At 50.2% G+C, this 14,868-nt stretch overlaps 1 protein-coding gene across 1 annotated transcript; it reads left to right on the forward strand.

The window, feature by feature from the left end:
• Window positions 1-8,059: 8,059 nt before the first annotated feature.
• On the forward strand, window positions 8,060-8,989 carry LOC112956211 (olfactory receptor 14A16-like). Its single transcript, XM_026049708.1, has one exon. It carries the CDS (start codon window positions 8,063-8,065, stop codon window positions 8,987-8,989), a length of 927 nt encoding a protein of 308 aa, XP_025905493.1. The 5' UTR covers window positions 8,060-8,062.
• Window positions 8,990-14,868: the final 5,879 nt, after the last annotated feature.

Here is a 14,868-nt window from a genome sequence, read left to right on the forward strand (position 1 = left end):
GGGAGCAGTGACGTCACAGTCACTAGGCAGACCCAGCCCTGCTGCTGCCCTAGGAGGGGCTGCGGGAGCAGTGACATCACAGTCACTAGGCAGACCCAGCTCTGCTGCTGCCCAAGCAGCTCTGCCCTCACGAGGGACCTCACAAGCAGCAGCCACGCCCTCTGGCTGCAGCTGGCCTATCAGGGCCTGTGGCAGGAGGGACCTTCTCATGTGCAGCGCATCCATTGGCTGTTAGCTGCCATGGCAACGCTGAGCCCTCCTGCCCTGGCAGCAGCTCCTCCCCCTGCGGCGGGCGGCGCCATCTTGTGGGCGGCAGCGCGAGGCATCGCGGGGTCTCGGGGCAGCCAGGCCCGTGGGCAGCGCTGGGTTTGGGAGCTCCTGGGAGGTTGTGACGAGTTGTGGAGCCCAAGGCCTCATGGAGACAAGTGTGGGAYGTGGCTTTGTCCCCATGTCCCCTCCTGCCCCCATCCTGAGGATCTGGGGAGCCCTGTGGGAAGGGCAGTGGGTTGAACTGAGTGGGATGGGCTTCCCTCGACACCCCGAGTGCTGCCTGGGGCGCTGGGAGTGCCCAGGACAATCCCTCTTCTCCAGGCTYCTGCATCAAGGCCTGTGCTGACATTTGCCCAGCAGCGCAGCCCAGTGCAATATCCACAAGAGCAGTAGAGCCCCTGGCAGGGCTGGGACCCACCACGAGCTGTGTTGTTCTCCCATTGCCACGTGCCCTGTTTAAATGGACAGTTTCTAACATCCCATTCAGGGCCGTGTCTGGGCACTGTAACATGTGATTTCTCCCAACACCCTGTTCACCCAGAGCCCCAGGTGCTGGTTAGTTCTGCAGGGAGTTAAAGCTTGTGCTGTCTCTGTGATGTCCAGTCCTTAATTCCCTTAATATCCAGCCTTTCCTGTCCCTCACAGACRTTTCTAGTTAGATTATTCTTTAGGACAATRGGCCCTCATTGGAGGCTATTGGACTTAGCGTACAGTCAAAGAGTGTCATCATTTTCTATAAAACTCTAGCATGTTTTATTTTCTGTTTCTTTATACCTGAAGAAGACATTGTCCCTATTTGCAGCCAGTTGTCTCCGTACAGCAGGTGGGAATAGGGGCAGGTGAGCTGTAACCTTCACTTGCAGCCTTAAGCAGGCTGTTGACAGGAATGATGGAAAGTCCTGTGAGGCTGATGAGAGAAATGTCTGGGCTGGGGAGATGGGGACGAGGGTTGTGCATGAACCCCTGATCTCTGGGGCGCTGCTTCTCCTGCATGTCCTGACTTCATTAGGATGTCCTGACTTCATTAGGAGTCGCTCTGGATTGATACCAACTGGAGAATGTTGTTTCTGTCACTTCCTCTGAAATGTGCATAATAATAATGATAGAAGCCTTCAAAAACAGAAATACTTGTCCGTTCCTAGTGCCTCTACCTTTCAGCTATGCTCGTGAAACGCCTCCTATTAGCCATAAAAGACTTGAAGAAAAATACACAGAGATAAAGGGTGTTTGCTTTTTAATAAGCCCCCTGGTGTCCTTGCAGCTCAGTCCATGTATTGCAGCTACTGAAAGGCAATTGAAAAAAACACTTCAGAATTCCAAGTTGGAAGCACACCCTAAAGTTTTGCACAACATTCATGAGTCCCACTGGGTGCTATTAAAAACAATAACTCATCAGGGACTGATTAAAAAATGTAATGAGTGATAATAGTTAGGTTGTGGAAACACTCAGGTGGCTCTGATGCTGCCTGCATCCTTGATGTATTTTATTGTGGGAAATGGCCAAGCATGGATGGGGAAAACCCAGGGAAGTTAGATCCTTTCTTCCATGTGTTGATCAGGGCTTTTCTTGGCACCAGTGTGTGGGGGGATGCGCAATGCTGAATGCAGGACAAACAGAGGACACCTCCCAGGGTGTCATGTTCCCCTATGAGATGCTCCCATCTCCCAGCCCAACCCCAGTGTCTGCTCTGAATTAATTCCGTGAGCTCTTTGCAATGTCAGGACTTGTGCAGGTNTAATGATAGAAGCCTTCAAAAACAGAAATACTTGTCCGTTCCTAGTGCCTCTACCTTTCAGCTATGCTCGTGAAACGCCTCCTATTAGCCATAAAAGACTTGAAGAAAAATACACAGAGTTAAAGGGTGTTTGCTTTTTAATAAGCCCCCTGGTGTCCTTGCAGCTCAGTCCATGTATTGCAGCTACTGAAAGGCAATTGAAAAAAACACTTCAGAATTCCAAGTTGGAAGCACACCCTAAAGTTTTGCACAACATTCATGAGTCCCACTGGGTGCTATTAAAAACAATAACTCATCAGGGACTGATTAAAAAATGTAATGAGTGATAATAGTTAGGTTGTGGAAACACTCAGGTGGCTCTGATGCTGCCTGCATCCTTGATGTATTTTATTGTGGGAAATGGCCAAGCATGGATGGGGAAAACCCAGGGAAGTTAGATCCTTTCTTCCATGTGTTGATCAGGGCTTTTCTTGGCACCAGTGTGTGGGGGGATGCGCAATGCTGAATGCAGGACAAACAGAGGACACCTCCCAGGGTGTCATGTTCCCCTATGAGATGCTCCCATCTCCCAGCCCAACCCCAGTGTCTGCTCTGAATTAATTCCGTGAGCTCTTTGCAATGTCAGGACTTGTGCAGGTCTGAGCTCCTTAGTGAGACGAGCTCTAGGGACAGTCAGCATCGAGTGTCACTGCAGACGGTCAAGGAGATTGTGCAGCTCATGACCAGCTGCAGCTCCAGGAGGCCGTGGGAGTCCCGGTTGCTCCAGGAGAGCAGCAGACACTTGCACAGCTCTTGGAGCTCCCCTGTCCCTTGCAGAGCCCAACGGTGGGTGTGTGTGTGCAGCTGCCTCCCTCTCCCCATCCCTGCTGGTCACAATGGCAGCTTAGGCAGGAAGCCCCCATGCAGGGAGACATCAAATGGGGTGCACGGGAAATCTCCTAAGGTTTGAGTCTCACTACATCATCCTGTCCAAGACTCTAATTGATTCTGATTCTTCAGACAGATGAGAAGTTAATCAAAGCATTCAGAGCTATTTCTCCGCCTTGTTGCTACACAGACACTTGCAGACACAGAAATTTCTCCTCCCAAGAAGTGAGGCCTCTCAGGGCRGTGGGTGGCTCTGAGATACCTATCCTTGGTCACTGGTGGAGACGGTAGCTCTACATCTACACATCCCTTTCAAAAGTGTCTCAGAATAGCAGATTCCTTGACTGTGTTTTTCGGAAGCCTTCTGGAGATAGGGAGCACACACCTTAATGAAGGCAGGTCCCAGTAGAAGTGCTGTCTTTGGGCCTTTTCCAGTGAAGTTTAGATTATCTGTGAGAATAGGAGGAGATCGGAGAACCTTTCTGGGTCGTTGTGCCATAGTTTGGCTTCCCTCATGGTTTGGCTTCCCTCATGGTTTTTCCCTCATGTGTAAGAGCACAGTCAGCCCGGCCATCAACACAATGTACCCCTCCTTTCGTCACAGTGGAGACCGTGTCTGTAGAGCAGATCCCATTTGGTCTCTCCAGTTCTACCAAGGCAATAACACAGAGGAGGGCTCCAGCACAAGGACACCAAGATGGTCATGGGCAGATGTTGTGGTGCAGATAAGGAGATGCTGGGAGAGCTCCGTCTGTTCAGCCTAGACCAGAGAATGCCAAGGGGGATCTTTATGCAGTGCACACCTGCCTTGTGGAGGGCTCAGATCATCTGCATTTTCTTGGAGGGGCCCAAGAATGATGTACAGGGGAACAGTGAGTGAAGAGAAAAAAAAAAAAAAGAGAGAGAGAGAGAATAGAAAATTCTTCTTAGATGTTGAGAACCACTCTTTTTCTCCACGAGCATGTCTGAGCTTTGGCACGGGGATCCAGAGAGATTCCCACACCTGCATCCTCGAAGGTAAACCAAAGTTCAATGGAAAGGGTCCCAAGATTCCTCCTCCACTGGTGTCTGCCTTCAACAGGGCATTGGATTCTGCCGTCTCAAGAAATCTKCTCTTCAGAGACAGGCTCTGCAGTGCCTTTGCCTTTAAAAGTCCTCAGCAAACTTTTATGATCTTTGGTAGGATAGAGATTATATGTCAGGAAAGAGCAAACATAAATCCTTACATCCACACAGTCCTTAACACATGTCTTCCTTCCAGAGGGCTTGAGATTGGACATYGGTTCCTGCTAGCCTCCAAAATTCTGGGACAAGCCAGATAGCAAATCTGGGGAAGTTCTTCCAGATCCCATGAATTTTGCCAGCTTTACTTTGATTGTCTGTGAACTTATGTGTCACCAACTTATTCTGAAGTTGGTGACCATGTCCTGTCCTGGGACAAATCTTGAGRAAGTCTAACCCCATCCCTATGGACGCTTGACAGAAATGTGACTTTCCAAGGCACTGCAAAGGGACGCAAGTCCTTCCTCCTTTCTTTGGGYTGATTTTTCAGCCTCTAGCAACGTGTCTGTTGCACAGGGAGGCCTATTCTGCACCCTAGAGTCTCTCCCCTTTCTCTCTTCTGTCTTCTCCATGTCTCCTTAGTCTCCTGTAWGCAYTGGAGTCATGGGAAGAATTGATGTAGGGAGCTCCCTTGAAGCCCTGACAAGTTGTGGAGCTGAAGGCCTGATGCAGGAAGTCTGGGATGTGGCTGTCCCCTCCTGTTCCCAGCCCACGGGTTCAGGAAGGTCCAGTGATTTTGGTGTTGGTGCACTGGGTTTCCTTTGACATCCCCAAGTCCTGCTTGGGTTTCTCAGAGCATCCAGGAAAATCCCTCTTCTCTAGGGTCTTGCATCACAGGTTTTTCCCKACTTTTGTAGAGAGGAACAGGTAGGTTTGTGATCTCCCAATGAGACATGTCCTASATCATGACCTAGGACCTGTAGGAGCTGTATGACTCTCCTATTTGCGTGTGTCCTCCTTAATTTGATGATTTCTAACACCATCTTTATGGGACATTGCCATTGAGACATGGCCATTGCCATGGGACATGGCRATTGAGAAACTGCAGTACTGTGACTCCTCCTGTTCCTCTGTGTTCCCTTGGAGACCCAGCTCCTAGTTTGGACTTCAGGAAATTTAAAGCTTTCTCTGTCTTTCCRAAAGGCTGTCTCTTATCTTAAGTGGACTTCATCGTAGGACTTAGCCTACACTCCAAGAGCACAATTTATATTGATGATATTATTTCATGCTTTATTTCTTTTTCATTGCAATAGAGAGGGAAAAAAAAGAGAGTTCATTTGTAGCTAGTTCTCTAAGGAAAGCAGGTGAGTGTTGGAGCAGATGAGCTGTAACTTTCAGCTGCTGATTTCAGAAGAACAGAAAAACTTGAACAAAAGGGATGGAAGTCCCAGGTGGCTGATGAGAGGAAAGGCAGGTTGGGGAGGAGGGAGGAGGAGTGTCCCTACAGTGCTTGAGTTCTGGGATGTTGGTTTTCCAACATGTCCAGACTTCATTAGGAGTCATTCTGAATTGATTCTAGTTGGAGAATGCTGCTGTCAATTAGTCTTGTGAAAAACAGTAATAACATTAAATGCTTTAAAATCAGAAATACTTGTATGTTATTGATATCTCCACCATTCAGCTATACTCCCCAAACCTCTCCAATTTGCCATGTTTGCTTCATGTTTGCTATGTTTGCTTCAATTTGCTTCAAGACAATTACAGGGAGAGCCATGGTTGGTGAGAGCTTTTCATATTTTGTTGAGCCGCATGGTGTATATGGTTCTGAGCCCCTGAACCTCAGTTACCGTGAGGAGACTAAACAAAATGTTAAAGAATTCAAGAATTCCTCAAAATCAAAATTTGAGGAAGATACATGATTTGTGAGAACTTTTTGCGTTTTAATGACCCCCATGGTGTATTTGGTACTGAGCCCAGGAACCTCAGTAACTGAGAGGAGACTGAAATAAACACTGAAGAATTCAAAGTCAAAATCATCCCCCAACTTTTGGTTGAGTTTTAACTGGTCCCACTGATAGTTGTTAACAGCAAAGAGTCCCCAGGGGCTGATTAGAGGAGAAAATTGTCATCACAGATAACAGGTAGGCAGGGGAAACGTGCAGGTGGCTCTGATGCCACATTAACCCTTGATATGTTTTATCAGGCAATATGTCCAAGCTCGGTCATTAAGCTCCTGGGAAGGGGGTTTGTTTTCTCCACATTTTCCAGATCTTCCTGTGGACACTGTGTGGGTGGGGGTGTGCAGTGCTCAGTGCAGGACAATGAGATGAGACCTTTCAGGGTGTCTGTCTTGGTGGCAGAGACAAGAGCCATACCAGGAGGATGAAGACCTCCTTTGGTGTCTGTGAGCCCAGGCAGTGCGTTTGTCTCTGTCCAGCTGAGCCTGTCCATGCTGGTTCCTACCTGAAGCTGTGTCCATGCACCCTGCAGACACCCAAACAGCTTCCCCTCTCACAGCCCTGGAGCCCCGGAAACCCCTGGAGGCTGCTCAGGGGACAGAAASTGTCCCRTCTCCAGCTGGGGCCCTGCTCCTGAGCTGGGCCTGGCTCCTGGGACTGTGGGAGCCCCTGGCAACATGGCAGGCGCTGCAGAGAGACAGCTCTGCCCAGGAGCAGCTCCTCTTAAAGGAGCACCAAGACTCAGGGCACTGCGCGCAGGCACCAGGCTGGGATGAGTCGCTCCTAAGTGAAGGACAGTTGGGAATGGGAGGACAAATGAGAGCTCCTTGCAGGGAGAAAATTCCCCAGCCCTAACACGGTAAGTGTCTGTCTGCAGGACAAGAGTGCTGTGGTTCCTGGAGGGCTCTTTTGAACCTGGCACCTTCCCCAGCTGATGGGATCTCTCAGGGTGTCTCTCCCAGCTTCTCCTGTTGGAGCTGGGGGTGCTTTAGAGCAGGGATTCCCAGTCAGACCATCAGAGGGACAGGGCTGCCTTCTCCCCAGGACGGTGCAGGGATGTGAAGCCAGCGAGTGCCCCCAGTTGTGCATGGGCTGTAATGCCGAGCAGTGTCCCTGTGCCCCAGGGTGCTGTGTGCCCAGGGCAGTGAGTGCCACCTGCGAGGGTCAGCACCCACCCTGCCTGGGAAATCCCCATGTGCTGCGGGGAGAAGCTCTGGGTGTGAGGAGACCCCCATCATGGCAGGTTCATATTGTGAAGGGGCCTTTTGAAAAGGACAGTGCAGGCAGTTAATGTTAAAGATGAGGAGATTCCCTGTGTCCTTGTGGTTGTGAAGAGCTGGGGGTGTATGGAAAGGAAATGCCAGGTGAGAGCAGGAACCTGACCCTCTAGTCCTTTCCATGGAGAGATGTGTGAGGAAACTCAGCAAGCCCCTGTGCCCTCCCCTGACTGCAGACAGCAGCAGCATCCCCTTGTGTGGCCTCAGCAGAGTCTGTGTGACCCTGGTTCCTCCCACCCACATACATGGAGATGTCCCTGGCCAGCACCCTGCTGCTAGATACTGTTGTAGGGCAGAGTGAGTGCCTGGGGGTGGGATGGGGTGTGTGGCAGTGACAGGGAGAAGATGTGGGGGAGAGGAGCAGCTGCCAGCAGGAAAAACCTCCATTTGTGGAGACAGGATCAGTGAATGGGGGGGATCTAGAAAAGCAACCGTTATGACGGAGGATTTGGATCAACCTTGGTCAGTCCCTGCAAAGTCGACACCATCTTCTTGGCAAAGCCCCATGTCTCCTCTCCCAGCCCTCAAGTCCATAGTATGACAATCATGAGCCCTGTCCTTGGTGGAAGAGGGGCTGGGTCTCTCCTGCAGCCTGGTCCTTTCCCACTGCAGGGGAAGGGCACTGAGAGGGTCTGTCCTGAGGTGTTGCCATCTGGGTGGTGGTGTGCACAGCTTGGGGAGGTGAAGGCTTTCCTCAGAGCTGACCTGTGTGTTACCACTTAATTTCCCTTGGCATTTCTACACCTTCCCAAAGTGTAGGACTGAATGCTGTGGAGTCAAAGAGCACGCTCAGCCAGCACAAACCAGAGGTCAGACAAGGGAGCTGAACAAGGTCAAGGAGGGAGGCCATTTGGTGAGTACTACGAAAAGCAGAATGAATTTTGCTCAGAGAAGTCCTTTCTAAATTGCTCATGCTTTTTCCTTATTGAACAGTGATGTGAACCAAGAGGAAATGTCCAACAGCACCTCCTTCAACAGGTTCCTCCTCCTGCCATTCACGAACACGCGGGAGCTGCAGCTCTTGCACTTCTCCCTCTTCCTGGCCATCTACCTGGCTGCCCTCCTGGCCAACGCCCTCATCATCACAGCCATAGTCTGCGACCACCACCTCCACACCCCCATGTACTTCTTCCTCTTCAACCTCTGCCTCCTGGACCTTGGCTCCATCTCCACCACTGTCCCCAAATCCATAGCCAGTTCCCTGTGCAACACCAGGGCCATTTCCTACTGGGGATGTGTTACACAGGTCTTTCTGTTTGCCTTTTTCATGTCAGCAGAATATTCTCTTCTCACTGTCATGGCCTATGACCGCTATGTTGCCATCTGCAGACCCCTGCACTATGGGACCCTCCTGGACAGCAGAAGTTGTGTCAAAATGGCAGCAGCTGCCTGGGCATCTAGTTTTCCCTATGCTCTTCTGCACACTGGGAACACATTTTCCATTCCACTCTGCCAAGGCAATGTGGTGGAGCAGTTCTTCTGTGAGATCCCCCAGATCCTCAAGCTCTCCTGTTCAGACTCTTACCTCAGAGAAGTTGGAGTTATTGTGGTTAGTCTTTGTTTATGCTTTGGGTGTTTCGTTTTCATTGTGGTGTCCTATGTGCAGATCTTCAGAGCTGTGCTGAGGATCCCCTCTGAGCAGGGCCGCCACAAAGCCTTTTCCATGTGYCTCCCTCACATGGCTGTGGTCTCTCTGGTTGTCAGCATTGGTCTGTTTGCCTACCTGAAGCCACCCTCCATCTCCTCCCCATCTCTGGATGTGGTTGTAGCTGTTCTGTACTCAGTTCTCCCTCCAGTAGTGAACCCTCTCATCTACAGCATGAGGAACAAGGAACTCGGAAATGCACTGTACAAGATGATTCAGTTGGTAATTCAGTAAGCTGCCCACCTCTCTACTCAAGTGATACCCATTTCATTTCAGACTCCCCCTATGATTTGGGCATTCTTGCTGCAATAATGAGGGGTTTTTTTAAAATGAAATTTCTGGATTTATTCCACTTTTGCAGAGGTGTTAGCTGTGTCTTTCTGAACAAAACAGACACAGCACTTCTTTAAATGCGTCTATCAGTGTGTCAGAGCTGTCCTCKCTCTAATAAAAGGGATTCTTTTCAGTGCAACTTGTGTATTAGGCTTTTCTTCCAAAACTGGTGCCAATTTCAATCTGAAAAGTGCTTGTTGCTTTTCTGGGGCTTTTCATGGGCTCAAGTCAATGAGCTCATGGGTGATGTTAAGGACTGGATTCAGTTCTCACTTGTGAGTGCTCAGTGCTCTCAACAGTGATGAATGGCCTAGTAGAATCTGCCTGGCACTGTCTCCTATATGGTGACAGATGCTCACAGTGGGGACCTCGCAGGGACAGGGAAGGGAGGTGCAAAAGCCATTTGTGATACCTTATACCTGAAACCATGGTCTGTATGTAGGGACACACCTGAACACAGCCTGAGCCACTTGAAATGTCCTGTGATTGCTCAGAGCTTCATTCAAAGCCACAAGCCCCTTCATATGGTGTTCTCAGGCACAATGATGCCCGTCCAGCTGGGCCTGTGTCCAACCCCGACCACCACAAGCGCTGCAGTCACCCTGTGACCCCAGAGCRCCCCATCCCACTCACTCTGCAGAGCAGCACCAACATCTTGGGGTCCTGTAGGGAGCACTAGGAGGCTCCAGGAACTTCCAAGCAGACCATCCATTAGGATCCACCCTGGGAAAGGGCTCTTGAGGGAGCAGGGATATCTCTGCACAAATAACCAGCTGCATGAAGAGATAGAGAACAGCCAAGCATCAAGGGAAAAAACTGCCTTGGCAGGACTGGAGAGCACAAATGGCATCTGATATACAGGCACGGCCTCCACTCTGCCAAAAAGAGAGGTAGAATGTCAGAGGTAGAATGTCAAGAAGTCAGGCAGAGGGGGCAGGAGACCTGCGTGGATGAGCAGGGAGCTCCTGGCAAAACTCCAGCAGAAGGCAGTATACAGAATGTGGAAGAAAGGACAGACCCCTTGGGAGAAATACAGGAGCATTGTTAGGGAATGCAGGGATGCTACAAGGAAAGCCAAGGTACACTTGGAACTAAATCTGGCAAGGGATGTTAAGAGCAACAAGAAAAACTTTTTCAAATATATTAACAACAAGAGGAAGGTTAGGGAGAATGTGGGTCCACTAGTGACCGGGGTGGGTACCCTGGTTACAGAAAACATGGAGAAAGCAGAGCTGCTGAATGTCGCCTTTGCTTCGGTGTTTGTCAGGGGCAGCCCTCTAGAATCCCAGGCCCTAGGGGACACAAGAAGTGAGGTGGAGAGAGGAAGGCTTGCCCCGGGTAGAGGAAGAGTGGGTCAGAGAGCACCTAAGGAAACTCAACACCCACAAATCCATGGGCCCTGATGGGATGCACCCCAGGGTGTTGAGGGAACTGGCGGATGTCATAACCGAGCCGCTCACCATCATCTTCGGACGGTCCTGGAGAACGGGGGAGGTGCCAGAGGATTGGAAGAAAGCCAACGTCACTCCGGTCTTCAAAAAGGGCAAGAAGGAGGACCCGGGCAACTACAGGCCGGTGAGCCTCACCTCCATCCCCGGGAAAGTGATGGAACAGCTCATCCTGGCTGCTCTCTCCAGACACATGGAGGAGAAGAAGGTGCTCAGGAGTAGCCAGCATGGATTCACCAAGGGGAAATCCTGCTTGACTAACCTGATCACCTTCTACGAAGGAATATCTAGCTGGATAGATGAGGGCAGAGCGGTGGATGTCGTCTATCTGGACTTCAGCAAGGCTTTTGACACCGACCCTCACAGCATCTTCCTGAGCGAGCTCCAAAGGTGTGGGATAGATGAGTGGGCGGGAAGGTGGATTAGGAATTGGCTCAGTGGCAGGGTGCAGAGAGTGGTAGTCAGTGGCGCAGAGTCTAGTTGGAGACCTGTAGTCAGCGGTGTCCCCCAGGGGTCGGTCCTCGGTCCGGTCCTGTTCAACTTATTCATTAACAACCTGGATGAAGGGATGGAGTGCTCCCTCAGCAAGTTTGCTGATGATACCAAACTGGGAGGAGTCGCTGATAGCCCTGAGGGCTGTGCTGCCATCCAGAGGACCCTGGACAGATTGGACGACTGGGCGGTGAGAAATCTCATGAGGTTCAACAAGGGCAAGTGCAGGGTCCTGCACTTGGGGAGGAATAACCCTGGACACCAGTACAGATTAGGGGTCGACCTGTTGGAGAGCAGCCCTGCAGAGAGGGACCTCGGCATCGTGGTGGATGACAAGATGACCATGAGGCAGCAGTGTGCCCTGGTGCCCAAAAAGGCCAACAGGATCCTGGGGTGCATTAAGAAGAGTGTCTCCAGCAGGTCGAGGGAGGTGATTGTCCCCCTATACACAGCCCTGGTAAGGCCACATCTGGAGTACTGTGTCCAGTTCTGGGCTCCCCAGGACAAGAGGGMTGTGGAGCTGCTGGAGAGAGTCCAGCGCAGGGCTACGAGGATGATCAGGGGCCTGGAACATCTGCCCTATGAGCAAAGGCTGAGAGAGGTGGGCATGTTCAGCCTGGAGAAGAGAAGGATGAGGGGGACTTGATCAGTGTGTATAAATACCTCAAGGGAGGCAGTGAGGAGGAGGGGGCTAGCCTCTTTTCAGTGCTGGCCAGTGAGAGGCCTAGAGGTAAACGGCCACAAGCTGAGGCACCAAAAGTTCCACAGAAGTTAAGAAAACACTTCTTGACAGTGAGAGTGGCAGAGCCCTGGAACAGGCTGCCCAGGGGGACTGTGGAGTCTCCTTCTCTGGAGATGTTCAAAACCCGCTTGGATGCAGTCCTGTGCCCCGTGCTCTAGGTGACCCTGCGTGAGTAGGGGGTTTAGACTAGATGACCTCTGAGGTCCCTTCCAACCTTAAGCATTCTGTGATTCTATGATTCTATGATAACCCCAGCCCTAATTCTAATCTAACCCTAAACTTCTCAGCCTAACCCTAACGTAAAACTAACCCTTACCCTAGCCTATCCTTAACTCTAACTCTAATCCCTTTTCTCTCATCTATAATAATAACCCTAATCTATATCCTTAATACTAACCCTTATTCTAACCTAACCCAATTCCAAACCATAACCCTAATGCTAATTCTATCCTTAACCCTAACCCTAATCCTAATCCCAAAGCCTAATGGTAGCCCAGAACACAAACCATATCCCCTAAACATTCCCCCCAAACCTAACCCCAACTCTAACTCTAATCCTCAGCCTAACATAACTCTAACATAAACCCTAGTAATAACACCCAACCCTAACACCAATGAATACCTTAAGGATATCCCCAACCCTCATGCTAACCCTATCCCTAAAGCCTAGGATTAATCCCTAACCCTAACTGTAAGCCTACCACAAATCATAACCCTAACACCAAACACTACCTGGACTGTAACACTAACTCAAGCCCTATCCAGTACCTGAACCCCTAACTCTAACTCATATTTAGCCCTGACCCAAACTCTAACCTTAACCCTAACCCTAACCATAATCATAACCCTGAATTTAACTCTAAATCTCTAACCCTAACCTAAAATTTACCCTAACCATAACTAAATCCAAACCACAACCATAAGCCCTACTGCAAACAGTAACCTCAGCCCTAAACTTAAACCTCTAACCATAAATTTAATCATAACTGTAAAACTAAACTTAACCCAAGTGTACCCAGTACTTAACCCTAACACTAAACCTAACCTAACCCCCTATTCCTAAACCTAATCTAAACTTCAAAGCTTAACCCTGAACTAAAACAAATCCTAACCCAACACTAACCCTAAACCTGACACTAACCCTAAGCCTCCTGCATGCCCCTACCCCTAAATCCTAACCCAACACTAACCCTAACCCCTAACCATAACGCTAGCCTAACCCTAACGCTAACCTATAGCCCTAACACCAAACCCTAACCATAAAATAATCCTAATCTTAACCCTAAATCTAACCCTAAACCACAATGTATCCCTACCCGTACCCCTTACCCTAGCCCCTAAACCTAATGCTAACCATAATGTGCAACCCTAAACCATGCAGCACCCTCCTAAGCAGAGAATGAACCTGCCCTGCTGGGACTTGCCTGTCCACTCAGAGCTTCTCCCCACAGCACTGCATGAAGGCACCCAGGGGAAACAGGTCCTGCAAGGCCATGGGGTCATCCCCAGCAAATCTCCACTGAAGCAATCTAAAATGATCACCAATGGTGCCTTTCTAAGCCAAAGAAGGAGATTCTGAGAGCCTGGAGTTCAGCCTTGCAGTCTCATCAGGGGATGATCACCTGTGAGAGGTAAATGTCCTACTGCAGAAGCCTCTGCTGTCATCTCATAAGAGGACAGGGCAGCTGCACAGGAGCGGGAGCTGCTTCATGTCCTCCTGCTCCATGGGCTCCTCACAGGGAGTTCATCAATGCACCCAGTGCCCCTCGAGAAGCTCCTGGATACAGTGGGATTCAGCTCCCTCCTCTGCGCTCCACACACTCACAGGAGGTTTCCCCTGCACCACAGTTGATGTCTCTCTGCACGGGGGCTTCCTGCCTAAGCTGCCCCTGTGACCAGTCGGGATGGGGAGAGGGAGGCAGCTGCACACACACACCCACCGCTGGGCTCTGGAAGGGACAGGGAAGCTCCAAGAGCTGTGCAAGTGTCTGCTGCTCTCCTGGAGCAACCGGGACTGCCACGGCCTCCTGGAGCTGCAGCTGGGCATGAGCTGCACAATCTCCTTGGCCGTCTGCACTGACACTCGATGCCGACTGTCCCTAGAGCTCCTCTCACTAAGGAGCTCAGACCTGCACAAGTCCTGACATTGCGAAGAGCCCATGGAACTAATGTGGAGCAGACAGTGGGGTTGGGATATGGGAGCATCTCTGCTGTCCATTTCCAACGCTAGTGGTTTTCCAGGTGAGATCAAGGCCTCAGAAACCTGGTCTCACCCCAAAGCTGCCCCTGTAGGAAACACATGCTATGTACAATGTACTATGTGCTATGGCTGTTGTCTCTGCCACCCAGGAAACACTGGGTCTCTTTGTCCCCGTTAACCTCCTGGGGACGTTGAGAGGCGTCAAGAGTTTGTCCTGCACTCAGCATTGCTCATCCTCCCCCGTGTACTGATGCCAGGAAGAGCCCTGGGCAGCGCATGCAAAAAAGGATCTCACTTCCCAGGGTTCTTCTGTCCATCTTTGGCCACTTCCCTTCATAAAACACATCAAGGGAGCAGGCAGCATCAGAGCCACCTGAGTGTTTCCTCTACCTAACTATTATCAGTCACTATATTTTTTTTTTAGTTTTAATGAGTCCCTGATGACTTGCTGTTGTTAATGGCTTCAATGGGATCCATTAATATTGTGCAAAAATTTAGTGTTTGCTTCTGACTTGGAATTCTGCAGTTGTAGGCGTTTTTGTGTTTTAGGGCTTAATAATTTAGAGAGCTTAGCAAAAGTAGATGACATAGTAGATGCCATATAGATGAAAAGTAGATGCCACGATTCTACGCTCAGATTCCTCAGCCCGAATATCCAAATCCGGTTCTCCCTTCCCCGAAGCCCGGCCCTATCTTTTTTTTCACAAATGCCTCTTCCAGAACAAATACAGCVGCTGTGATATGGAAACAACAGGAGAAATGGGAGAAATTGACCTTTACCCAAGAAGGCCTCAGTATGCAATATCTTGAAGCAAAGGCAGTGGCACTCGCCCTGCAAATGCGGACCACCCAGCATATCAGTGTGGTGACCGATTCTACTTTCGTCTGGAAACTGGTT

The sequence above is a fragment of the Nothoprocta perdicaria genome, unplaced genomic scaffold (assembly GCF_003342845.1).
Source record: "Nothoprocta perdicaria isolate Ctin4 unplaced genomic scaffold, notPer1 scaffold_609, whole genome shotgun sequence".
Taxonomy (NCBI): domain Eukaryota; kingdom Metazoa; phylum Chordata; class Aves; order Tinamiformes; family Tinamidae; genus Nothoprocta; species Nothoprocta perdicaria.